Consider the following 25,654-nt stretch of genomic DNA (forward strand, 5'->3'; position numbering starts at 1 on the left):
AGATGACACTAGCTTGTGTCAAGTTGACATAGAAACTAGCCAGGACAATTGACCCCTTGTTAACTCAACACAGCAAATACAGCACTATTTATCAATAATCTTTCCATTTTTGTTCATCCTCAAGATTTCATATACTTTTTAAAGAATTATTTATTTCATGTATATGAGTACACTGTTGCTATCTTCAGACACACCAGAAGAGGGCACTGGATCCCATTACAGATGGTTGAGAGCCACCATGTGGTTGCTGGGAATCGAACTCAGGACCTCTGGAAGAGCAGTCAGTGCTCTTAACCACTGAGCCATCTCTCCAGTCCAAGATTTCATATTAATAAATATCACAGTATAAATCAGATTACAAACTTAAAGGTTCCACAACCTTTATAAATTGGAACACCTCGGGGTTGGGGATTTAGCTCAGTGGTAGAGCGCTTGCCTAGCAAGCGCAAGGCCCTGGGTTCGATCCCCAGCTCCGAAAAAAAGAAAAGAAAAAAAAATAAATTGGAACACCTCAAAACTCCATCTCCTTTTTAAAAATACAAACCTCTAAGACTCCAAAATCTCTTTAAAACTTTAAAGTCTCTCAACTGCAGGCTCCTGAAAAATAAAAAGTAGGTTAAATGCTTTCTTCCTTCAAGAGGGAAGAACCAAGGCACAGTCACCATCTGAGCAAAGCCAAACCACACTCCAACAGTGTAAATAAAGCAGGGTCCAATGTCTGGGATTCTCCGAGGATCCTTCAAATAGTTTTCCACCGTACATAGCTTTTCTCCTAGGCTCAGGCCCACATTCCATGGCTGCTCCTGTCCTTAGTGGCCTTTTCACGATACTGGAGTCTCCAAAATATTTCAGTCTCCTGCTGCAACTGGGCTACATTTTCACCAATAGTTTCTCCTGGGCTCTCTTCAGGGACTCCTGCCCTGCTGCACAATGCCAGGCCTCAGCTGCTCTCCACGACTCCTTACTGCTTTCAAAACTAGCACCTCCTGGGTGACTCTTACACCGCGGAGTGTAGCTGCCAGCACAAAATACACCTTGGCTGCTTCTGGGAACACAATGACGGCTACCAGTGATCCCCGATTTCTCAGCTCCAGCTGACCAGCATCAATTGTGTGGACAAAGCCACACCTCCGAGAGACTCACCTCTTACAAATTACGGTTGATTCTCCAGCCCCAGCTGACCAGAACCATAAATAAACCACCTCTTATAAACCACGGTTGATTCTTAATTCAAACCAGCAAATGGCCCCGATAGGGTCTTTAAACTTCCCTTTGAACTTTCTAAGCCAGGCCTCCATCGTGCACAGCTCTCAGCAGTATCTCCCAAGGTCCCACAGAACAGCACACTGAGCTGTCAAACCCAGTGGCTTTTCTAGCTCCAAGTTCCAAAGTCCTTCCACCTTGACTTCGAGAAAGAAATAAGAAAGGTTTGCTCAGCCTGCTTTCTTACAGAACCCAGGACCAATAGACAGGATGGCCACGCCCTCAATGAGCTAAGCCCGCCCACATCAATCACTAACTAAGAAAATGCCCTCAGCTGGATGTTATGGAGGCATTTATTTCCTCAACTGAGGTTCCCTTCTCGTAGATGACACTGGCTTGTGCCCACTTGACATTAAAAACTAGCCAAGATACCAAGGAATACCAAAGTGTATAGGACACGTCCAAAAACTTAACAAGGGGCTGTGAAGTTCTTTCCAGAGCCTCTGGGACAGCCTAATGACACCTTAATGTGTCGATTTTTGACCTACAGACGTCCATTGCTTTACGCCACCTTCTTCCTAGTGTAGATTGAATATTCCTAATCTGGGGAGCAGCAGCAGCAGCAGCAACAACAACAGTAACAACAACACTTTCAAATTCAATACACTGCAAATTCTAACTTGACCCACAAATGGAAAATGCCACAGCCAACCGTGGGTGCTGTCTAACATCACCTTCAGATTACGTATGGATAGGAGATTCACAAAACATACTCAAGCTTCATGCTTAGACTCCAGCTCCACATACAAGAAACTTGGCTATGCTTATGCACGCACACCAAAAATCTAAAGAGAAATGCTGGCCCGATACATGTCTGTTCCCAAGAATTTTTGAGAGCCATTGTCAGGTTGTCCTTGGTCCCAGCAGCTCTAGGACGCTGACATGCTTTGGTTAATGAGCTCCATGATGCTGGTCAGTGTCTCAAGTGATGTCGCCTTCATACTTGATTGTCCCTTCCATTTGATCATGAAGACCAGGAAGAAAGGACCTCACAGCCTTGACCAACTACCCCTCCTTCTGGACTTCCCTCATCCCTCTGACAGCCAGTGCTCGCTCTCTCTCTCTCTCTCTCTCTCTCTCTCTCTCTCTCTCTCTCTCTCTCTCCCTCAGACTAGCCTCTTGATGGGCACTAAGTATGGAAGACAGTTTTATCTGTTAAACACACAGGCCAAGACTCGACATGCTCTGAAATGTCCAGTCATTGCACTTGTAAGCACGATGTAGTTTATGATTACTTATTTATGCATATATAGGTTTCTGGCCTACTGTCTGTTTCCAAGGAGTAAACTAACACAAGAAAGTGATACATGGTTCTTGCCAGAGGGTCATGGTCACTGTATCATTCTCCTTATCTTGTTTCAGACCTGGTTTTACCCCCTAATGTCTTGATAGATCTTTTTTGAATTTTAGACGCTTTCAGATTATCTAACTCTAAACTATCTGAAGACTGTATTGGATAAAGGGGCTTCCGACTCTTCTCATTATGAAGAGAAATAACATTATTTCTCAGAAACTTTAGAACTGGGCAAGACAAATGCTACTGGTCGGGACAGATGTCTGTTCCATGGATGCTTGCAGGGAAAGGCTTCCTTTGAGGCTGTGTCCCTAATGTGATTACGAAATGGACAGGCTCAGGGACAATTACAGTCATAGCTTGTGCTTGTAGTTGTACTAGGGGTTGGTACAGGGGTAGCAACCTGACCTGCCAATCAGATTGCAGCACTGGAAGAACTACACGAATATTCGCTGTCATTGTTTGTTCCTGCTCCCTCCCAGTCACCTTGTCAGGATTCAAAACCGATGACAAAAATTCTTGATAAGGCTAGGAAAACAGTTAAATAACTTAATGAAGTAGATTTACTTTTCATTAGGTATATCTAGCATTTTGTCAATGGCATATTATATCTTATATTTATCATATACATATACACATACATATCATATCTGTCTATAAGTATAAAGGCGAGACCCACAGTATACCCATTATTAATTATTACGCATTTGACCTGCATTCTACTTTCTCTGTCTCTTAAATGTTCGTTGCTTGTATGAGTAGACATTTATTTAAATACATGCTAATTCATTTAGACAGATGTCTGCTGTACACTCTGATCTGTGTTGGCTGAAGTCAATCTTGAGCCTCTCCAACTTCAACTCCAACGGACTGGTTGGAGTTATTTGGTCTGGCTGTCTTCTGCCCTATTCAAAAATGACACCAAATACTGCCTTTCCACCATTTTAGCAGTCGGATACAAGGACCTGCCAGGAACCTTTTAAAACTGTGTTGTGCAAACCGAGCTCAGGGAACTGTTTCTCTGGGCAAAGGGGAGTTGCTGTGCCCTGCCCCCCAGGCTCTGCTTACACTTTTTGTTTACTAAGTCCTTCTGTCCTCAAGAAGCCTCCTGCACAGTGTCATGAGCCACTGCCATCTTGAACTTCTGCAAACTTGAGGCAGAGACTGCAGCTTTAGAGATTGGAAATGAACGGGTCAGGATTGATCTATCAATCGCAAGCCAGGTTGAGCTGGCTCTGGCATGAGATTGCCTAACAGCAAAAGACACTTTTCAACCAAATCTAAGAAGCACATTTGTGGCAGTAACTGAGGAATTTTAAGGAAGCTTTGAGGTGGGTGGCCAGGTGAAAGATATACTATGCAAAGGGCAACAATTAAATAAATGACACAGGATTAATTAATAGCAGTAATAAGTATACATGTACTTTTTAAATGAATCGTGTATAAAAACGACGCACGTGCATGCACGCGTGCACACACACACATGCACATACACGCACACAGACACGCACATGCATGTGCACACGCATGCACACACGCGCACACGCATACACATACTCACACATAATAACGCCTGATCACATGGTCATATGTCTACACAACAGTATGGACCCAGGGCAGGTACACCTCTCAAAAAAAAGCTTTTTTTTTTTTTTTTTAAGTGATGCAATAGCTGGGGAAGTGGCTCACAGTTGCTGGAATTAACATAGCAAGGAGGTGCACGGTGCCATTTGATCTCCATACATCTGCTGTAGCATGCACATGTTGAAACACACACAAACACACATACAATAAACACAATTTAAAAAATTAAATGATGCAAGGCCTTCCTATGTGGTACAAAAAAAATGTAGCTTTTTTTCCTTCATCCATCCTCTCATTTTACGAAAAATAAAACTTTTTTTTTTTTTTTTTTTTGGTTTAGTGCAGCATTTTTGTTGTTGTTGTTAAAGACCTAGGCTAATCTAGCAGGATTCTAGTTCAGATTGGTATATAACAACAGCAAAAAGCAAACAAAACAGGACAGTAACTGGGAATGAAGACCCAGCTAGTTTTCCACAAGAATCACTTTGCTTGGGTAGCACTGCTGTCCAGGGCGAGGACCCGCTGAAGGAAGGTGGAAGCGAGCCACTGCGGGCGCGCCACCAGACCGACACGTTGACATAGGGGGCTGGACCAGGCTCTGACTGAGGATGATGGGTTTGATCGCCTGTGGTTTTCCGATTAGGCTAGAGAGGTACTGATGGGCTCTTAAGGGTCAGCGCAACCGCCGCCTTCCCAGAGGGTTCTCCAGGGAGATGAGAGGAAGGAAGAAAGGGGACCCTTCTAGGAGAGGCCAGGTATACCGAATGGTGACCAGCGCTGGGGACGATCCCTAAGGCCAAAAGTTAGAGGAGTTGCCGGGAAAAATCTCGGGGACTCTGGGTCCTGGGCGAAGGCGGTCAGAGGCCAGAGTCACTCACCATCTCCCAACGCTTCGTGTAGCAACAGAAGTCCGAGCAACAGCCAAACCTTCATCTTCAGGGCTGGTGACCTGCAGAACAGTTAGAGACTGCAGACAAGCTGCTCAGGGCAGGGCAGGAGCGCAGAGGGAGGTGGCGCCTGGGACACCACAGCTGGAGGATTCGGTTTCACTGGGGGAAAACACAATTTGGGGTAAAAAAAAAAAAAAAAGTAGGAGATTGAAAAAAAAAAAAAAATTCCCCATGTAATATGATCTCTCCTGCCCCCTGGTGGACTGGTGAAGGATAGCGCTAATACCATGCAGTGGGAAGACTAGGAACTGGTGGTTGTGGCTGCTCCTTTAGGTCTAGTCAGAGATAAGTAAGCACCAAGGCCTGAACCTGATGAACCACTTAGGTCTCGACCTGATGAACCTGTGCATCTTACTGCAGGGGAAGTCAGTCGTCGTAGTGGTGGAGGGGCAGGGCTGTTTGTCTAATTGCAGTTAGAGGGGCTCACAGCCTGCCTGTTCCCACCACCTCACACTTGCTTTCCACCGATTCTCTAGATCCATGAGATGAACAACCAGGGTTGCACACCTCACCGGAGCCAGCTCCTTCTGTGTGTGCGCACTGGTGTCCTTGAGGAGACATGGTTATTTGCCTGAATGGTTCATCTTTCTCAGAAGAGCAAACGGTACAGTGGCTTCTTCTTTTCATTGATTCTTTTCATACAATACATCTGGAATGCAGATGCCCCTCCCCCCCCAATCCTCTCCTCCAGCCGCCCCCCTCCCCTCCTCCCAGGTCTTCCACATAGCTCCCTTCTCTCCGAGATCCACTCCTCTGTTTCCCTTCAGAAAAGAGCAGGCTTCCCAGGGATGGCATAACACGTTATGAGAAGTCTAGGTACAAACCCTTGCTTGTATCAAGGCTGGACGAGGCAACCACGCAGGAGGGAAAGGGTCCCAAGATCAGGCAGAAGAGTCAGAGACATCCCCTACTTCCTCTGTTGGGAGTCCCACAAAAACCCTAAGCTACACAACCACAGTACTTATGCAGAGAATCTAGCACAGACTCATGCAGGCTCTGCGAACGTTATGTGAGTCTCGGTGAATTTCTATGGGCTCTGCTTAGTTGATATTGTGTGCCCTGTTCTTATGGTGACTTGGACCCCTCCAGCTCCTACAGTCCTTCCCTCTCCTCTTCTCTCTCTCTCTCTCTCTCTCTCTCTCTCTCTCTCTGTGTGTGTGTGTGTGTGTGTGTGTGTGTGTGTGTGTGTGTGTGTGTGCCGAGCTCCACCTAATGTTTGGCTGTGGGTCTCTGCATCTGCTCCTGTCAGCTGCCAGAGAAACCTATCTGATGGCTACTGGGGGACTACAGCGGCTTCTTGTATGAGCTTACCAAACGGAGAGCTTCAGAGAACAAGAGAACAGAGGGGAAAGGAGGAATGAATTAGCAGCTGGCAGGAACAGTACGGGGAAAGAACTGGCTGAGGGGCCGTGGTAGAGGGGCTGTAAGTGTGGACCTAAGTCTAGAAAGGCATACTCCTAAGAACTCCTCAGAGTACGCTGGTAGGAAATGTGTGCCCAATGTGGGGCGGGGGGGGGGGCAGCATTATCAGGAGTTCTGAGCTATCAAAGGTCATTTGAAATTTTAGTCCTTCCCTTATATGATTTTCGCCTATGGATTTTTTCTACATACTCTTTTTAATTATAAATCTTAGTGTTTTCTATGACTAAGATACTCGTTGCTCCTTTTGACCTTATTTACTTTAAAATAATCCCTTCAAAGCAGTACACACCGTTAAGAATTTGCTTAGGACAATGAACATTTTTTTTTTAAATCTAAATACTGGACATCCCTTGCCTGTTCCCTAAATAAAGACATTTAACTCTGAGCTAAATCCCCAACCCCGACATTTAACTTTTCAAAATCATCTTCCATCTAAACAGAATCAAGATGGATGTTTGCAAAATTTACAAAATTATTATTTTTTAGAGTCAGATATTTCTTGTTTGGGGGTCTCTCTACATTGCCCTTGCTGTCCTTGAACTCGCCATATAGAAGCCGCCAGCTCACAGAGATCCACCTGCCTTTGCCCCCCACGAGTGCTGGAACTAAAGGTGGGTGCCACCACGCCTGTCGGAACGGATGTCTTTGACGTTTTCAAAGCTAAGGTAACATAGGGTAAAACAAGGATCCCAGCTACATAATTTTCTTGAGGCAAAAAGAAATGACCTTCTCAACACCAGGAAGCATCAGATTGTAGAGCTGCACCATTATCTGTGCACTTGCAGTAAAAGCCTCACACTGCAAGGGAGAGCAAAAGCAAACGACAAAACAAAACAGAAAAACAAATCCAGGAACTTTGATCTAAGACGGCCTACCTGCCTCTCTGCCTCTCCTCCTTTGCTCCAGAGTTTCATTGATATATGTTATGCTTATCCAAAGAGTGCCTCTTATGAGTCATTTATATACATACCCTCGTGTCAATTTAAGTCAATTCAGAAACATTTGTCATGCAAGTCTGATTTCTCTTAGGCCATGAAACTCATGGTGCTTACACATGAGCAAGTTTGGGAAGATCCTGGCATCTTGGCAAATCACCAATTAGAGAATGACAGAATCCTGAACCATGCCAATTTCTCTTTGATTTGGACCTCATGGTAGCCCAGGGTGTGCCAGTGGGCTGCTCCTGTCTTAAGGTTAAGAACATGTTTAGGTATCTGAAAGTAACATAGTGTCTATAAGCTATTGCTAGCAAGCTTCACATAGCGACACAGTGTTTCTGACAACTTCTTTACTTTGACCTGCATGAAAAGACAAATGGGGGTAACCGGCTGTGATGGTTTGTATTTGCTTGGCCCAGGAAGTGGCACTATTTGGAAGTGTGGTCTTGTTGGAATAGGTGTGTCACTGTGGGTGTGGGCTTAAGACCCTCATCCTAGCCACCTTTCAGTCAGTCTTCTAGCAGCCTTCAGATGAAGATGTAGAACTCTCAGCTCCTCCTGCACCATGCCTGCCACCCTTACCCTGCTCCCACCTTGATGATAACGAACTGAACCTCTGAACCTGTAAGCCGGCCCCAATTAAGTGTTGTCCTTTGTAAGACTTGCCTTGGTCATGGTGTCTGTTCACAACAGTAAAACTCTAAGACATGGGCAGATGGGAGTTATTTTTGTGTGTTTTGGAGAAATCTCTAAGTTACTTTGTGAAATATGTCCGTTCAAATGGAGCATGTATAGCATGATCCCTCAGCGATGCAGACTTTGAGGCCTTAGACAGGAGACAGGATATAATAGGGTCTCTTGGTCCCAAGTTTAAGGCTACCCTTGGCAACATAGTGAGACCATCACGAACAAAAAAAAGCCCTGCTGAAGAGACTTGATATCTGTCCAATAATCGTTGTTACATATAAGTAGTGTGTGTGTGTGTGTGTGTGTGTGTGTGTGTGTGTGTGTGTGTGTGTGTGTGATTTGTTCAGCCTGTACAATGTTACTTGTATATTTTCAGGGCTATTTGATAACCAATTGTTGTTCTCCTCCCTGGAGAAAACTCAACAGGAGCTAGTGAGCTACACAAAGGAACTTCACAATGGAATAAGGTGACCCAAGAGGCCTATAATTTAGATGACTTAGGAATATGTTAGGAAGCTCTTTGAGCAGTTCCTTCCCTTTAATAGGCATAGAGTTATTATTGGGAAATGTTTATCTACTAGGCTGAAAAAACTTAATAAATTTCCCACTTACATACTAACCACTGTTATTGTAGCCTGTTACTCCTTGGGTATTGCATGGCCCCAAATGCTCGGGCACTCAAGGCTTGGTCTCTAAGTATTGGCACTGGATCACCAGGGTACTGACTAGCAATGGGTTAATCCATTGAGAAGTTAGTAGCTGGACAGGCTATTGGAGGAGCCCGGTTAAGGGGTCATTACGGACGTCTTTGCTTGACTCTTCCCCTTGCTCTGTCTCTTGCTCTGTCCTAGAAGCAGGCTGCCTGTAGCAGCCGCTCCTCTACTGCACCTTTCCTCCATCATGCACAGACCCCAGAAACGTAGCCAAGTGACCATGGATTGAAACCACAGAAACCATGGGCCAAAATGACTGTCTCTTCCTATGACATCCATGTGTGTATGTGCATGTATTCTACAGAATGGCACACAGCTGTGAACATGCACCTGGGAGGCGATGAACATAGGAGTGCTTTCTTCTCTCGCCTCACCTTATTTTTGAGATCGTCTCTCATGGAACCCAAGATTACCTACCATTTGGGTTAGATCTCTGACTTCCTAAGGTTTGCCTGTCTTCACCTAGAACACTTCCTCCAGTTCTGGTTTTATAGGGACATGTGGCCAGGTCTAGCTTTTATGTAGGTGCTGGAAATTACTACTTAGGTCCTCCTCTTCACAGAAGGGCTGTTACCCACCAAGCCATCTCCACACCTGCTTATCAAGCGTTTTCTATTGATGAGACAGAAGGGCTTTCTGAAGATCAATGTCCATGTAATAGCAGTTGAAGGGATAACTTGGGATATGGGATCTTTTGATGGCATGCTTCTAAAACCAGCGGATTAATTTTCATTATGGATCAGGAGGACTAAAGTTTTGTGTACATTTCTCTTCTGTCTCATGGGACTTGGTGGCCACGGTGCTGGCCCTCCGCGTATAGTAACATAATAATAAAGTAGACTGTATTGTGATTCTGAGCTTTGAAGGCCCTTGGATTCAGAAAACAAAGACAGACAAAAGTTCCTCAAGTGTAAGTATGAAATGTGTCTTTGTTTTGTATGATATATATGCGTACTAAATCATCGTAAGTCATAATAAGGTTTATTTAAAAACACATGGTTACATCATAAAGCATATATTACAACAGTTAAAGCAGCAAGTTTTTATTTACAAATTCTAAAAAAAAAACCGAGTCCAACTTTGCATGTAAAAAGGAACACCAATTGTCATTAAAAACATCAAAATTAGCTACTAAACAACACATTCCTTACATTTGCACAAGTACTTGCAACAGGATACTTGTAAGGTTCTGTAGACGCACACGTTCTGGATGGTTTTAGGCCTCTGTGCACAACTGCTATTAAATATGACAATAACAAAATAAGGCAATGGGGCAGCTTGGCACTGCCAGTGGACATGATGCAGCGTGGGTACAGGAGCCCACCCTGCAAGCAGCACGAAGCCTTTTGCCATCAGGGTTGGTGATGTACTGCTCACCTTGACGCTGTGTACCTGCAGGAAATACAGCAGGCCAGGCCCTACCATGCCAGTTCCAAGTCATGGCCACCCTCTTCATGAGTCACGAATATTCCTTGGTCCTTATTCATCTTAACACACTCATGAGCTGTTTGGAACTGGAGGTAGGGATCTCAGATATTCATTACCTCCTGCTCCACCGCACTATCTATGACACCACCAGAGTGTAACAACAGACATCCACGCACTGCAGGCTGCCTGGCTGTGGCATCAAACTGGAGTCTAGGTAAGCTCTATGGTCTGTCAGTGGTCAGAACGGCTGCTTAGAGACCAGATATGGTGGCAGTGCTAAAGAGACAGGTGCAGAGCTCCGTCCAATAGGTGTAAAATCAATTATGCTTACACAACAGAATATATCTGAAACCAGTAAGCCCACACTGTGTGGATATAAACAATCATGAATACTACAAAAGCCAACACCTACACCAGGAATACAAGAGTAGAAGCAGGCCTCTTAAAAGCCACAAAGCTGTCTTAAATTCTTTAAAGATAGGTACACCAGGAAAACAAAGTCTTAGCTAAACAGAAGCCTTATTTTCACATCTCTGGCTAAGACTATCTTTGCTAGTATTATTGACTGCATGAATTTCAGCCCTTTTCCTTGATATATAAAGTAGAAAATGTACAGAAGGCATTTCCTGCAGAAGGCACTATTCTGGTACTAGCAAAAAGGACAATTAACGTCACTTATCTAGCCAGCCCCAAGCCCTACACATTATGTGAGTGTGAATCATCCATGAAGAACACTCTTAGCCCAGCTTTTTACAGTGCTGTTGAAGTTGAATTCCGAGGACTATCACTTGGAGTCTATCTGGAGAAATCCCTAGTAGTGTTGTCAGGAAGCAAGGTTTCAGTGTAACCTCATCATCTAGATGGCAATTTGGGGATACTCTCTGTTTATTTTTACACTGTACCATACACACACACACACACACACACACACACACACACACACACACACACGAGTACACATGTGCACTCCAGATATAAGGGAGAAGGTAAGGTGCCAGAATTCCTTCTGCATCCTTAGCACCGTAAGCTAAACCAATTACATTTCTTCTTCACCTGTGCTAAAATGTTCAAACTTATTAAATGATTTAGTGACAATTCTGACTCTCGGTGTTTTGTTAGAAAACATTTTTAAACAACTACCTGTAAACATTGAGGACTTAGAAAACTTTTTTGGCTGAAATAAATACTTTAGGAAAAATAAAATTAGATAACTTTTATTCTTTAGGGAGATGACTCAGAAGCTGGGGTTGTTTTTTTAAATCAATTACAGTTAGTAATAAAGTAACATCAACAATAGTTTCAATGTTGCTTTTACATATCAATGTTGATATATATGTTTATAATATTTTGGTTATTTAATATTATTGTCAGTTTAATCACTAAGGAAATTGAGATTAAGATATTAGAGAACATCTCAAGGGTTCTAGTAAGTTTTTCTCAGGGGTTTCTAAACTTGAGATCTCAAAACCACCCTTTTAAATGTGCGGCTGGCATGAACTTCATGTGCTAGTTCACAGGCTTTTGTAAAGGCTATAATGGTAAAGTGCTATTATGAGACAATCTCACCGAAAATGCCAATGGCACAGTTCTCAGTGTAGGAAGGAAGGAAGGAAGGAAGAGAGAGAGATAGGGGGTGGGGGAAAGAATGAAATCCAAGTTGCTTTTGTTCGTCATGATGAATAGAATGTGTAATTATTTGAGATTCTGGGTGTTTGCTTGCTGGTCAAATCTACACAAAATATTTTGGTGATCCCAAGACAGACTAGGACATTTTGTACAAGGTGTACTGTACTCAAGTGTAGGACTGGGTTGGCACCGAGCCGGTAGTGCTGGCATTCAGTGTGTGTCAGAAACAGTGCGACAGAAACAAATGAGAACGTCTCAAGGCCTTGACTCCTACTCCATTCAGATTCCCAAGCACCTGTCATAATATATTAGAGTTTAGCGACTTCATATTAGAAACATGATAAATATGTCTTAAAGAATCTATCTATAGAAAAAAATATATAATTGTATATCTTAAAATAGCTTAAAATCTAAATTATCTATCAGTATAAAACATTAATCTCTCTCCACATCAACTGGGTTTTTAAAAATCTATGTAACAATATCATATCCAAAGCTCGTCATAAACTCAACACACTTACACACTGATAACTAATCCCCCACGAACACACAGACACATATATACATCACACATACATATGTTAATGTGTTTATAAACACTATACACATACAGACATGCTGTCCATTCAGTTCTTCACAGGAAAGAAAGGGCATGGTCGCTGAGAAAGCATCTCTTCACAGACATTCATGTTTCCAATGTGTTGCGGTGTGAACATTTTGGACTAGATTCTGCCCCTGACCGAACACAGTGGGCGCAATAATTGAGGTTGCCTTTCACAGTCTGAATGACTCTGTTTTTTGTTACAGTAAGAGATCCATGGATTCATATGTGAGGCCGCTCACATTTCCTGTGTGAAGGGCACTGCTGTAGCAGCAAGGATTTTTATTTAAATTAATTTTTTTGAGAATATTATATATAAGTAAAATATTTTGATAATTTCTACCTTCTCCTTTCCCAATTCCCCCCACTCCTTATGAAATCCATAACCTCTTCTTTATTATTGTTACATAGTACGTGTGTGTGTGTGTGTGTGTGTGTGTGTGTGTGTGTGTGTGTGTGTGTGATCTGTTGAGTCTATTTAGTGCTGCCTGCACGTACAAGTGTTTAACTCTTGTTGACTCTCTGGGATTAGATAACCTATCATGGGGCTCCTCCCTGATTCTCCCTCCCTGAGCAGCCATTAATGACATCACAAATTCCTACATCATGCCTACAGTCCTTCCCAAAATATTTTAGCCCTTCTTTATCCTATTCCTCCTCTGTAAAGCAAGCAGTTAGAAAGAGCATCTGGCCTTCGGATTTTAGCGCACACACCCTGGAAATTTTGGAATGTCAGCACTAAGTTCTGGGTCAGGGATGCATCCCTGACAACCAGGAACCTTATCTGAGAGCTAATCACAATGACTGCCTGCTTATGCCAAAACAGCACCAGTAAAATAAATGATCTCTCGGAAGAACTGTGGGAAAGCAGCCACCTTCCTTATCCTCGGACTGTGCAGGGCAACTAGCATTCGTGGGGGTATTGGGAGTGCCACACCTATGAGTGTCTAGCTCTAGACTTATCCAGTAAACCATCTAATTATCTATACAAAGTTAGTTCATAAGGAATAAGAATGATTGGAGGTTTATAATCCACTATCCGAGAGCCCTATAAAGTAAAAGTGTAGCAATCAGAGAATCTTAAGTGTAAAAGTTTATTTAATCATATACAAAGGTCACTGTGCTTTTAATTCAGTTTGGTTATTTAGCTAGCAGTTTTATGTAACTGTGTTCTGAAAGTAATTGATGATCTGTTGTTAAGAGGCTTCGTGTGGTCCTTTAAAGGTAAATGAAATAAAACTGCGAAATAGAGAGGCAGTAGTGGTGCATGTCTTTAATCCCAGCATTTGGGAGGCAGAGGCAGAGAGGCAGAGGCAGAGAGGCAGAGGCAGAGAGACAGAGGCAGGTGGATTTCTGTGAGTTCAGGGCTAGCCTGGTCTACAGAGTGTGTCTCAGGGCTACCCTGTCTCGAAAAACCAAAAAAAACAGACAAATGAACAAACAAAAAACGCAAAAAACAAAAGAACAACAACAAACCAATGGGATGGGGTGGGTATGGGGGAATCTCTAAACATTTCTAAAAGAAATATCAGAGGTAAATTAGGTCTAAAATCCTTTAACTGGGCTCAAATGCCCTCTGATACTGAACTAAGGGTATTTTCCTATGCCCCTTCATCTGCATCTTTTTTTGGTACATTGTAAAAATAGAATTTGCCACCACATTCATTCCCATCCAGATCAGAGGATACATCAGAAGCAAAAGACTGAGTTTACTTGATGAAGCAGCAGACACTGAGCTGTGATTAGGTATGAAGTAATGACCTGAACCATTCTATCCAATGCATGATGTGGAGGCCCATTCTGCCTTCAGTTTCATTTAAAAACAGGAAACCTATCCAAGCATCTGTGTAAGTCTGATCTTTGGAGACCACGGGGACTACTACCATTCTCTGGCTTAAAAGGTCTCAAGTAGGGTCATAGAACCTTTCCTGAGACCTTCACGGGATTGAGGGGTGTATCACTTAAGCAGGTGGAGGTGTTATGTTTAAGGACTGAGGCTCTCAAAGACAGGATTGGCCATCTCATGTCAGAGACTACCTCTCCATCTTGTGGTATAGGGGAAACAAGCACTCTCTTTGGCCACTTAAGAAAACTGTCTTAGCAAGTAGGAGAAGAATATATAGAAAGGGCCCACTCCTTATCCCTTCCCCATCCCTGACCACTGTTAAACATCATGACAGGGGATGGCAGCTTCAGTACCTCCAAACTGACGGTCATACCCTAATAAAGAAAACCACCACCATTTCCCCAACCACATAGGATGTATACAGAATAACATTTCTATTCAGCAATATACTGTTTACTAGCATGTGCAGTACATGCCACCAGTTACTGCACTGGAATCATGTCACAGAGTAAGAACCAACAACATTGAACACTCACATTCCCAAGCACACATGTACGCACACAGACATACTGTTTTGGGGATACGTATCACTGAGGAGTGCTCTCAGGCAGTCTCCCCAGACACATAATCCACCATCTGAAGAGAAGCTGTCCGGAGGAGGAAGTATAAGTTAGGCAAACCGTGGCTGCAGCAGACCCATGACAACCCAGCACGATGGTGGCTTCCTGCCGTAGAGTACTCATTGTTAAGGCATGTGTGGTAGGGCTGCGGACCGGCATCAACATTCACTTGTCTTTTCATGAAGTATGAAAGGCAAGCTGAGGTTTCTTTGGTGATGGTCATTTGCCTGCATGGCAGACTTTTCTTCTGCTGCTGCATTGACGTTGTCTGGACAGACATCTTCATCTTCTTCTTCATCCCTGGGGTTACCCTCCAAGCTGTGTCTAATGCCATAGGCGAAGTAAATCAGAAAGCCTTTGGGGAGAGAAAGCGCATCAGGATGTTAGGCGATGTTTTAATGTAGACGATTTAATACAGTAAGTCTTCCCCCTTTCTTTCTGTGCAGCCTTAGAAAAAAAGAATGTGTGCGTCCAGAATATAGAAATACAACCTGCTCAGCCCACTTTGTTACCCGTGTGGATATGTTTCAGGGACAACCACTCTGCACTGGACAACCAGTAAGGGGGCTCATCCCCGGGAGAGGCTAACTCCCCTTCTCCCAGTGGTCGTTAGTAGTTGCCCGTAATTGTAGAGGCTATCACCTTGAGAGTAGGTGCATGTGGCGGTGGGTTGGGAGGGGTTAGAGGAAGGCAAAAGAGGAGGAATAGTTATGTTTTAATTTAAAATATATTTAAATAAAAATATAAAAATCTTTAAAAAGAAAAATAGAGTGTGAAGGACAGATAGACGGTACCTCTTCATTTGTGATACCCCAGCCCTATAGAATATATTTTTTTCTCTCAAGTCTTTTTTTTTTTTTTTTTTTGACAATTATGTGGAGATTTTCTACTTACATTCTCAAAACTCAACAGATTAACCGTAAGCAGAACGATAGGTAAGGCAGAGGCTCACATTACCCATGAAACCCTAGCACAGGATTATTGCAGTCACGGTCAGGTAGTCTGGACAGCGTGCCCAGCGTTCACAATGGACACAGACACCCTTCTTTCTGTTACTGTCAAATGGGACACAAGGACTTTCAGAAGCCATGCTCACTGCAGGGTAAAGGGGACAATGTTTCAAATGTCCTTAGAAGAGACTCGCTTACAAATACGTATTTTCCTATGCTTTAGTTCCATTTTAGAAAGCCAGGTAAAACTTTGGCGTTCGTTGTTTTTGACTTTTCAAGGGCTTCCTTTGCTCGTTCATAAGTTGGAAAGATAAAAATATGTGTGAACTCCAGGGTTACTGAGAGATTTGAAATTAAACCAGCATCTGAAGGGCTGGGGATATGGCTCAGTCGTATCCCAGTGGCTGAGAGGCCCGAGATAGCATGTGTGGGGCCTGGGTCGGTTGAGCTCTTAACACAACAGAAAAGGTGAAAGGAAGGGAAAGTAAAGAAAAGGTGTCTGAAAACATAAGTAAACAAAATGCTGAGATGTTCTAGGAAGTTGGAATGGAAGGAAATCAATGGAGCTTTTAGTCCTGTATCCACAGCCCACAAAGTAAGGTGAACCATGAACTAAGAGGCATTGCAAGACCTACCAAGCACCATCCAGATGCTGAATCTGACCCAAGTGTCCGCGCTTAACTGGACCATCAAGTAAATGTTGACCAGGATGCTGAAGGCCGGCAGAAACGGTAAGAACGGGACCTACAGGAAGAAACATCCCTTGAATACAGTGTTACACAGAGAATGTATTCTCCAAGTTATGTGGAGGCAGTGCCAATAACTGACATATAGTCCTATTGTGTCACTAAGCTTAGGGTCTCATAAAAAGGACAACCTGACTAAACACCATTCCTATAGAAAGTAGTGAAAGGAAAATCACTTTCACATTACTTGCTGAATCGGAAAGAAACAGCGACACCCGCACACCCCATCAAGACAGCCTAGGGCTTAGGTATCAGGGTAGCTGAGAGTTCATGGGTCTCATCCAGCCATTGACAGCAAATGCCTCTGGAACTCTAGGTACCTGTAGCATCCTGGGCGACCCTTTGAGGAAGGGCTGCTCTTACTCAAGCCTCCGCCTAGTTCCAGTGAGGCAGGGTAATTTAGTTTGCAAAGGGAGGCACTTGGTGGGAATAAATCCTCAAAAGAGGGCTCCAATTTTCTGAAAATAAAACCCTCAAATTATCTTCCTTCCTTCTGCTATTTAATTTTAATTTTTAGTACTTGGGAATAAACCCATTTTCCTAATACTGTAGACTGTTCAGCACAAGATCTGTTCATTGTATGTATACGTGTGTATATATGTTTGCATGCATGCATGTATCATGTATATATATATATATATATATATATATATATATATATATATATATATATATGCATGTTTAAGTTCTTGACAAAGGGAGTAAGACTGTGTGTGGACTGTGACTAAAAGGAATCCATCAAAGAACTCTGACACTCTCGTTCACTGCTTGGTCTTGTTTAGACCAATGCAGCACACACAGAAAACACACAGAAGTGTACACAGCAATTAGGATTCTAATCATTATTGCACATACCATGAAGGCTACTTTTTGCTGATTCTGTGGCTGCCTCCAAATGGTCAGGATGACGGCAGCGCAGAGGACAAGGAACAGGGCGAGAAGAGCCAGGCTCCAGGCTTCCAGTCTGGCGATGGCCTGGACTCCGTACGTGGTCAGAATACTCAAGCCGGCGATGAGGAAAGCTACGGTGATCAGAACAGAAAACGAGCGGGTTCACGCCCTTCCCTTGTGTTCTCAGTCCTAATGGGCTGTCCTGGTGCAGCGGCAGCCCGTATTTCATAATCTACGCTGCCATACCGATGTCCTGCTGCTCTCTCCATCGGAAAAAGAGAGAGTCCACTTCGCCCGTCTAAGGATCTCGCACACGTCCTCATTTCTGATTTCTACCCATTTGGCACTAACAGCCTGCTTTGTGTGTCATGTGACCAGGGGCCCTCATTTCCTCTTCGCAGACTACAGGATAGGGTGCTTTTGGTGGTGCACAGCTTCCAGATTTTTTTCATATGACAAATGGCAACCTTACTTATATTAAGCTATTATAAAGATTATTTGTGAATGCAGACAAATAATATCCCATGATCTGAATCTTTTTCATAGTCGAGGTAATGCCAGGCTTTGTCTGACCTCAAGTAAGCAATAAGAGCAGCTCCTACTCGCTCTCGGAGAGACCTACTCTGGTTTGCCATGAACTCACTGTACCATCCTGGGGAGCAAGGAAAGTCCCTCAGTACCCCGAGTGTCCAGAATAGTACCAGGCACACAGATAACACCCAGACGCTACTCAGCATATGGATGATTACATAACCTCAGCTGAGCAGACACACCTTTCCTACTTGGCTCCCCAGTGCCACTGGGATCCAATTTCATTACCTGGCCTGATTCTTTAACATAGGGAAAACCCCAAGCCAATGAAATGTGTCAGTTTGTCATTCTGCCACTTTTACTGTAGGGACTTCTTGCTCTTGTGTGCATGTGTGGGATGGTGGGAACATGTGTGCCATAGTATGTCTGTAGAGAACCAAAAATAATCTTGGATGTCGGCCGCCACCTTCCACCTTGTTTGAGGTAGACTCTTGTTTGTCACTGTGTACAGCAAGCTAAGCAGGCATGCAAGCTAATGGGGGATTCCCTTTCTACCTCCCATCTTGCCAGAGCTATCTTGGTATTACAGGCATGCACTTCCCCATCCAGCGTCACATGGGTCTTGGAGACCTTAACCCGGAGCCTCACATTCGAACAGCACTTGCTTTACCCATGGAGCCATCCCTCCTGTTCACAGATCTTCCTATGACATCACCCCCCCAGAGTCTCTGTAGGTCACGTCTCACACTGCTGATATAGCCCAGGGCAGTGTGAGGCCACACAGACAAGCACTAGTTCTGCATCCACATCTGTGGGGCCTGTCAACATCTGCAGTGAAGACTTACCCAGGAATCCCACCAGGAAGCTCACGAGGGAGGCTGACTGTCGTGTGGGCAGAGCAGAGGGGTTGAAGAGGGTTCGTAGGCTGAAACCCTGTCCTTGCAGCATGGTGACCTGGGACTCGCTCTTCGAGGTCGCATTGGTACATGACTCCAGAATGTCTTTCTCAGGGGTGTATTTGGGCTGCTCATAACACAAGCCAGGTTGGTACCTATTTCCAAATAAACATTGGTTGGCGTCTTTAATCTCATTGGCCCAAATGAACCTATCACCCAGAACTCTTCGGTGAGACAATTTACACAGTGTGAGCAGTCAGGTGACACTCCTCATGCCTCCAACACACAGTGTGCAACTCTGAACTCCTTCTTACTGCTACTTAATTAGAAAGTTGTACAGTAGATGCCAAAAAAAAAAAAAAAATAAATAAAGTTAAAGTTTAAAGGTGAAGCCATTAGGGCGACAGGATGGTAATCTGAAGACTCGGTGGCCCAGCGGGATTCTGGGTCACAGGAAGAGCACAGAACCAGCCACCAACTATGGAGTGCTTGCGATTCTAAGGCTGTCATAGTCCGTCCCTTTGGCCATGCTTCTTTACTTCCAGCCTGATTTATCTAGCTAAGCTCGCACAGCTACTTGACCACCTAACTAGAGAACCGGTTTCCTGTTGTTTGTCCCGTTCCTCTACAGCTCGCCAGGGTACCGCTTGCTTTACTTCCTAGTACCCGAGGTCCCTGCTTACTTCAGAAACACTTCCCCTTCATGTAAAGAAACACAGTCACTAAGGCAAATGCCAAAGGAACACAGAAGGAAGTAACAACCACCTGACAGCACCTTGAAGTCTTTTTGCACTCTGGTACGAACGAGTTCACCCTGCATTGTACGCACACATAAGCACTTAGCATTTCTTTCTTTTTTTTACTGGTTATTTTACTTATTTACATTTCAAATGTTATCCCCTTTCCCAGTTTTCCCACCACATACTCCCTTTTCCCTTTCCCTCCCCCTGCCTCTGTGAGGGTGCTCCCCCACTCGCCCACCCACTCCTGCCTCAATGCCCTAGCATTCCCCTATGCTGGGTCATTGAGCCTCCACAGGACCAAGGGGCATCATTTCTTAATGTAGATTTATAATGATATTCAAACAAATTCAAATGCTTTGTATCCTAAAGTTGGAATAGTTGTCTATTTACTGAAATGCCAGAGTTTACTGTCAACAAAGCCACTGAGTGAATGTACTTCATCTGTGTCCTGTTCACCTACTGACGCTCAAGCCAGCTACGCTTTCTTCACGCTTGACAATCTATTCCATGAGCATCTTTATATCTGTTCGTTGGTATCTGTATCCTTGATAGGTCGTTATCTCATGTATTTGGGAATAGGTACATGCATTAGGAAGGTACACACTTATTGACCTGGAAGAATATTCATATATTGCTAATATAACAATGACTACCATGTAGTAGCCAAGAAGAGGGCTCTATTGGTCAGTCTGCTAGTATTTAGAATTCTAAAAAACAGAACATGTTTCTGTAACTGCACATTTTTAATAGATGGGTGTCAAACTGTACTTGACTCTTTGCTAACGGCCAAGTCTGCTCCCGTACTCCATGTTACAGATTTTAATGACAGTTTCACATTGGTGAAACTGCTCCCTTTTGGAGTTCCCACTGTGTCTCCTCCCCACACTCCACCCAGTACACACCCTTTAGAACCAAGAGAGGCTCACCTGAGAATGAGCACACAGGCTGCGACCAGAGAGTAGGCCATGAGGGTGCCAATAGACATCATGTCCACGAGAGCCTTCAGGTCAAAAAGAAAGGCCATCACAGCTATTGGGAAACAGACAAGGAAGTGAAACTGAGGCCTCTGGTGACATTTCTTACAGTTGTTCACTTAGTCAGGGGTAACCGACTGACAGTTTTCTGTTTTGGTACCAATGACAGATCATGTTACATCATAACATGTTTTCTCGGACATGCAAACTGCTACCACTAAGTCTTCAAAGCCCCTACCTTGTTCTTTAGGAAACGCTAAATACATCAGCTTTGATTATTTAAAACCTGGCTTGCCCAAGAGTGAAAATATTATATGACAGAACACTGTGTTTTGGGGTCTCCTAAGGTAAACAAACGCTGCCAAGAAATGCCAGAAGCTGCTGTTTAAATCATAAGGAAAGTTTAGGCTTCTGTATGCAAGTTATTTAAGTCCTTTAAATTCCATCTGCATCATGTCATATATAACTCAAAATCGTCTTTACAAAATAACACTCATTTTCAATGAAATTACATTTTGCACCTAGAGTAAACTCTAGTCAAATTAAAGGCATAAATTCTGGAAGGCTGATTAGATGTGATGGATTAACTTATCATCCTGCTCACAGGATCCCAGCATTGAATTTACCACACAGTACTCCCCATCTTTGTAACCAGATAACACCACATTCAATATATATGGTGCCCTAGGTCTATGTATAAGTTATAGTCTATGAGCTCACTTTATCTTCAAGTCAGTGATTCTAGGAGGTGGAGGGTTTTAGTTTTATAAAATGGACAGTATTTGACTATTTCTTTTCTTCTTTATTATTTTTACTAAATCCAGCAACTTCTCCTGGTTTGCCTTGGTGGGATTATCCCTGTCTTATAGACAGACTGACTTAAGAAGTGTTAAAATGGTTAGGGCTTTCTTGGCCCTACAACCCTGTAGTATCTCATTCTCTCTCTGAACATGCACCACAGGTCACAATCTGTAAACACCTCATTACTGACATACTTATATATTTATATAATGGATTATTAAAATTTCAACATGTTCGTAATGACCATAGATAGCCAAATACTAATTACTCATATGAACTCTCTGATCTAAGTTTAAAAATGCAAATCTGGGTGTGAGAATGGAAAATATAAAATACAATCCTTTAGACAGCATTCTACTGTTATAATACTTTGAATTATCACCTCCACTCTCTTATTATACTGCTAAATTGCATCTTTCCAAAGGAAGGAGAAAGTTAAATTATCTTTAAAATTGTAGACTCAAAGTAGAACTATTAATGGGAAAGACTGTTACTTTCTGAGGAGGTATTTATTATGACATGCGTTATTTTTACCATCACAGTGAACTGTGTGAAACGGACTTTACAGCACCTACAGTCATGGTTCTCCGCCTTTCCTAATGCTGTGATTCTAATGTCATGGTGACTCCCAACCATGAAACCATTTCATTGCTACATCATAAGTGTAATTTTGCTACTGTTATGAATCATATGCTATGCAGGATATGTGATATGTGACCCCTGTGGGGTTGCAGCCCACATATTGAGAACTGCTGATGTAGCAAAATCTTTATTTTTACTGGGGCAAGATTTTAAGCCTGAGAAAATAAGTGATTTTTCCAACATGTCTCAAGTGTCAGATTCAGAAGATGGCTGCCAGGTGAAATTATTTTGACAAATGCTCCCTTACCTGAAAGAAAAACTAACTGGATGTTTAACAAAACATTCTTGATTCCAACTTCCCAGCACTTTAGAGTCTCAACAAAGTCAAAATGTTTATTTAACCATCTACTCCCAAGCAGTTCCTCTTTATATAGCTATAGAGCTTGCACACTCCTTCTCTTACTTCCTGCATCGGGACCCTTACTTAATACCATCCTCTGTGTCTATACTATCCCTGGAAATTTCTGCATGCTCTAAGAATCTGGCCAGACCTAGTTTACATGGACATCATAGCATGTCAAAATGTAGGCAGTCTGGAGCAAAATGTACATGTCAAAACTACTAAAAGACAAGTAGGCTCTGAATGAGGGCTGAGCAGTGTGGGCAGGCTGGGCAGCCCACTGCACTGTGGGTAGTCAGTGGACACTCTGGGCAGCCCACTGCATTGTGGGTAGTCAGAGAATGCTCTGGGCAGCCCACTGCACTGTGGGTAGTCAGTGGACACTCTGGGAAGCCCACTACATTGTGGGTAGTCAGAGAATGCTCTGGGAAGCCCACTGCACTGTGGGTAGTCAGTGGACACTCTGGGCAGCCCGCTGCACTATGGGCAGTGAGAACAATGAACTACTTCAGATTATCTTGACATTTCTTTTCTTATATTAGATTAAGAATTGGTAGCATTTAGCTTTTCCAAAGTCTTGCAGTCATTATTTTAAAATTAGTACTTCCAAAATTAGGCAATTATCCAATTTAGGTATTTTTCTGTGCTCAAACAACAATTTTATGTGCTTATTCATCAATTAGGAGAGAAATACGTAGAACGTAATGGAGAATCATTAACAATACTTTGCACATTTGTTAGATGCCTGAATGGTTATCATAGTAAAATAATAGAATTCCCAATGATTAGTGAAGAATGAATTTAGTGTTTCACCATCACCGTAATTATAAGATGTTAATTCCAATACTCAGCTACAAATTTATCCATGATTTTGTCTTTAACTTACATGCACAGCATGCAGACCCTTTTTTTTTTTTTAAGTCCATGCATGCGCCCAGCACGGTTTAGTCCAATGACGGAGAAACCTATGTTTGAAAAGCTTACCAGAAATGACCCCTGCAGTCATCGTGGCAGCAACGGGTGACTGCCTCTTACTCACTCTTGCAAGAAATCTAAACAGTAAGCCATCCCGGGCCATGGCAAACAGAATGCGGGGTAAGGGGAACATAGAACCCAGAAGACTAGAACAGAAAAATTCATAATCCAACATAAGTTGAGTATTATTCTCTAAGGATATTTGTAGGTACACAAAGACATGAAATTAGGAAAGACACAAAGATATTGAACTTTATGTTAATCAAAACAGAAAACCGCCTGTCCACATTTCCAGAGTTCTTCATGAAAAATGATCCCCCTTTTCTTAGTAAAAGTCAACTCTCTCACCTGCCACTGCACCCGATGACAAAGTAGCAATTATTGGTGTCTTCGTTTTGGAATTGATTTGAGCTAGACATTTGAAAAGCAACCCATCCTCCGCCATAGCATAGATTACACGAGGCATTGGGAAAATGGATCCAAGAAGACTGAGTAAAAAGCAAAGACATGCAGTATGGCAAACACGTTCATGCAAGACCACACCCAGAATAGAGACACAGTGATCATATAACACGCCACATGACGGCCGGGGGCGCATACGATCTTAAAGGGCACTACAGTTGGGCATTTAAACATGCCCGACAGTAATGGCCACCGTGTCACTCTTTACGCTTGTAGATATTTATTTGCCCAACCAAATCATAAGACCAACAACAACATTGCAAGTCATTTGTTTCTATCCATGATTGTTAACTGAATTAAAAATGAATTAGACTTTGTGAAATTAAGTGAAGTGTCAACCACTAAAATGTCTTAGTGTTAATAATTCAGAAAACAGAATTCCCCAATTAACAGGAAATTAAAAAGATCAAATCAGCTTTATGCCACAGCGAGCCACCCGTTTATGCAGCGATTACATATTTTCATATTACCACGATTTTGCATCCTATAGATGTATAGTACATCTTTGACATATGCAATAGCTCTAAGCATAAAATTATCAAGGTAAAGAATGGCTAAAGAATTGAACATATTAGAGGTGTAGTATATAGAAGGAGCTACAAGTGTTAGTACCAGTGAGGTTTAATGTACAATTTTTGCTTAAGATACACTGAATTATTTATGTTTATTGTTTGTGTCACTCCACATATGATTCTATCATAAAAGTAACTATTTGAGATAAAGAGGTAATATATTTGATTTTAAAAGCCTATTGGGGGGATGGGGGCGAGCACAGTGGCTTATACCTGAAACCCCATCAATTGAGAAGCTGGGTCAGAAGATGGCTAGCCTGGTCTTCACAGTGAGTACCAGATCAGCAAGCCCTTGTCTCCAAAAATACCCATCCTTTTATCCTTTTTTTGTTCATTACTCAGAGAATACTTTATTAATTTTTGTCTTCAAACCTACCTAGATAAGACCATTCATATTTAATGTGTTATGCTTGCACAAATGGAAAAGAATAAGTTCAACATTTCTAGGTCAATATGGCTGTTGGTCTCTGTACAACAGAGTTTCCTGAGGGGAAAACATTTTTTTTTTCCCAAAATTGACAGCATAACTACAGTTTCTGAAACTCAAATTATATACGTGTAAGGACTGACCATAGTTGTGTGCTATGTATCAATGGCTGATGTAGCCGTAGAGGAACCTTTTTCAAGATCACGGTGGCACACGAGTTTTACAGTTTGAACTAAAACTGTTCAGAATTCTTCTTAATGAACCACATCGGCAGCAGATAACTTAAGAAACCCAAATAAGTAATTCCTAGACTCACTTAGTACTAGGAATGGAAACTAGAAGCACTTTTGAAAAGAAAAGAAAAAAAAGCCATGTTGACAAATTATTTGAAAAATTTTCTAGTTTCAAAAATTCGAAAATTATTTTCAATTTAAAAAAGGAATGCTCAGGCCAAAAAATAAAAAAAAAGCTTTTATTTTTGTGAGAATACTCTGCTATGATGTGTGGCCTGAATGAAATGTTCCGTTTCAGACATGCTAGCTAAACATACGAGATGCTCTGGAAACGGGCGACAAGGGCTGTGACGTGTTAAACAAGGAGCAACTGAAAATCTGAACATTTGACATTCAAATTCCCTTGTCTTTTTACAGTTAGAATCACATTTACGTTTAGAAAGGACATGGCACATGGCTTCTAGCCCCAGACACATGATGGCTTCATGGAGAACTGCCC

General features: G+C 42.7%; 3 protein-coding genes and 1 long non-coding RNA gene across 6 annotated transcripts in view; 2 read left to right on the top strand and 2 right to left on the bottom strand.

Moving 5' to 3' along the window:
* The window catches only part of Pdgfrl (platelet-derived growth factor receptor-like), a 59,840-nt gene extending 54,688 nt beyond the window's left edge, over nucleotides 1-5,152 (bottom strand). The window contains 1 exon segment of the mRNA NM_001011921.1: nucleotides 5,020-5,152. Within this exon segment, the coding sequence (NP_001011921.1) occupies nucleotides 5,020-5,074 (55 nt within the window). The 5' untranslated portion in view covers nucleotides 5,075-5,152.
* The window catches only part of Erich1 (glutamate-rich 1), a gene marked incomplete at its 5' end in the record, with an annotated part of 52,793,804 nt that overhangs the window by 28,616,903 nt on the left and 24,151,247 nt on the right, over nucleotides 1-25,654 (top strand).
* Nucleotides 5,568-25,654, top strand: part of LOC148000578 (uncharacterized) — a 49,074-nt gene continuing 28,987 nt past the window's right edge. Inside the window, exon 1 of the long non-coding RNA XR_015640393.1 lies at nucleotides 5,568-5,695. This is a non-coding gene — a long non-coding RNA (uncharacterized LOC148000578). The remainder of the gene's footprint in view (nucleotides 5,696-25,654) is intronic.
* Slc7a2 (solute carrier family 7 member 2) overlaps nucleotides 9,817-25,654 on the bottom strand; it is a 58,263-nt gene continuing 42,425 nt past the window's right edge. Inside the window, exons 7-12 of one of the 4 annotated variants that reach the window (XM_087589066.1) lie at nucleotides 23,471-23,607; nucleotides 20,656-20,758; nucleotides 18,936-19,141; nucleotides 17,524-17,690; nucleotides 16,558-16,666; nucleotides 9,817-15,327 (exon numbers count right to left, since the gene is read on the bottom strand). In XM_087589066.1, the coding sequence (XP_087445192.1) occupies nucleotides 15,131-15,327; nucleotides 16,558-16,666; nucleotides 17,524-17,690; nucleotides 18,936-19,141; nucleotides 20,656-20,758; nucleotides 23,471-23,607 (919 nt within the window). In that variant the 3' untranslated portion in view covers nucleotides 9,817-15,130. 4 annotated transcript variants of the gene reach the window in all.

Source organism: Rattus norvegicus, chromosome 16, assembly GCF_021556685.1.
Source record: "Rattus norvegicus strain SHRSP/BbbUtx chromosome 16, alternate assembly SHRSP_T2T, whole genome shotgun sequence".
In the NCBI taxonomy this organism is placed as follows: Eukaryota; Metazoa; Chordata; class Mammalia; order Rodentia; family Muridae; genus Rattus; species Rattus norvegicus.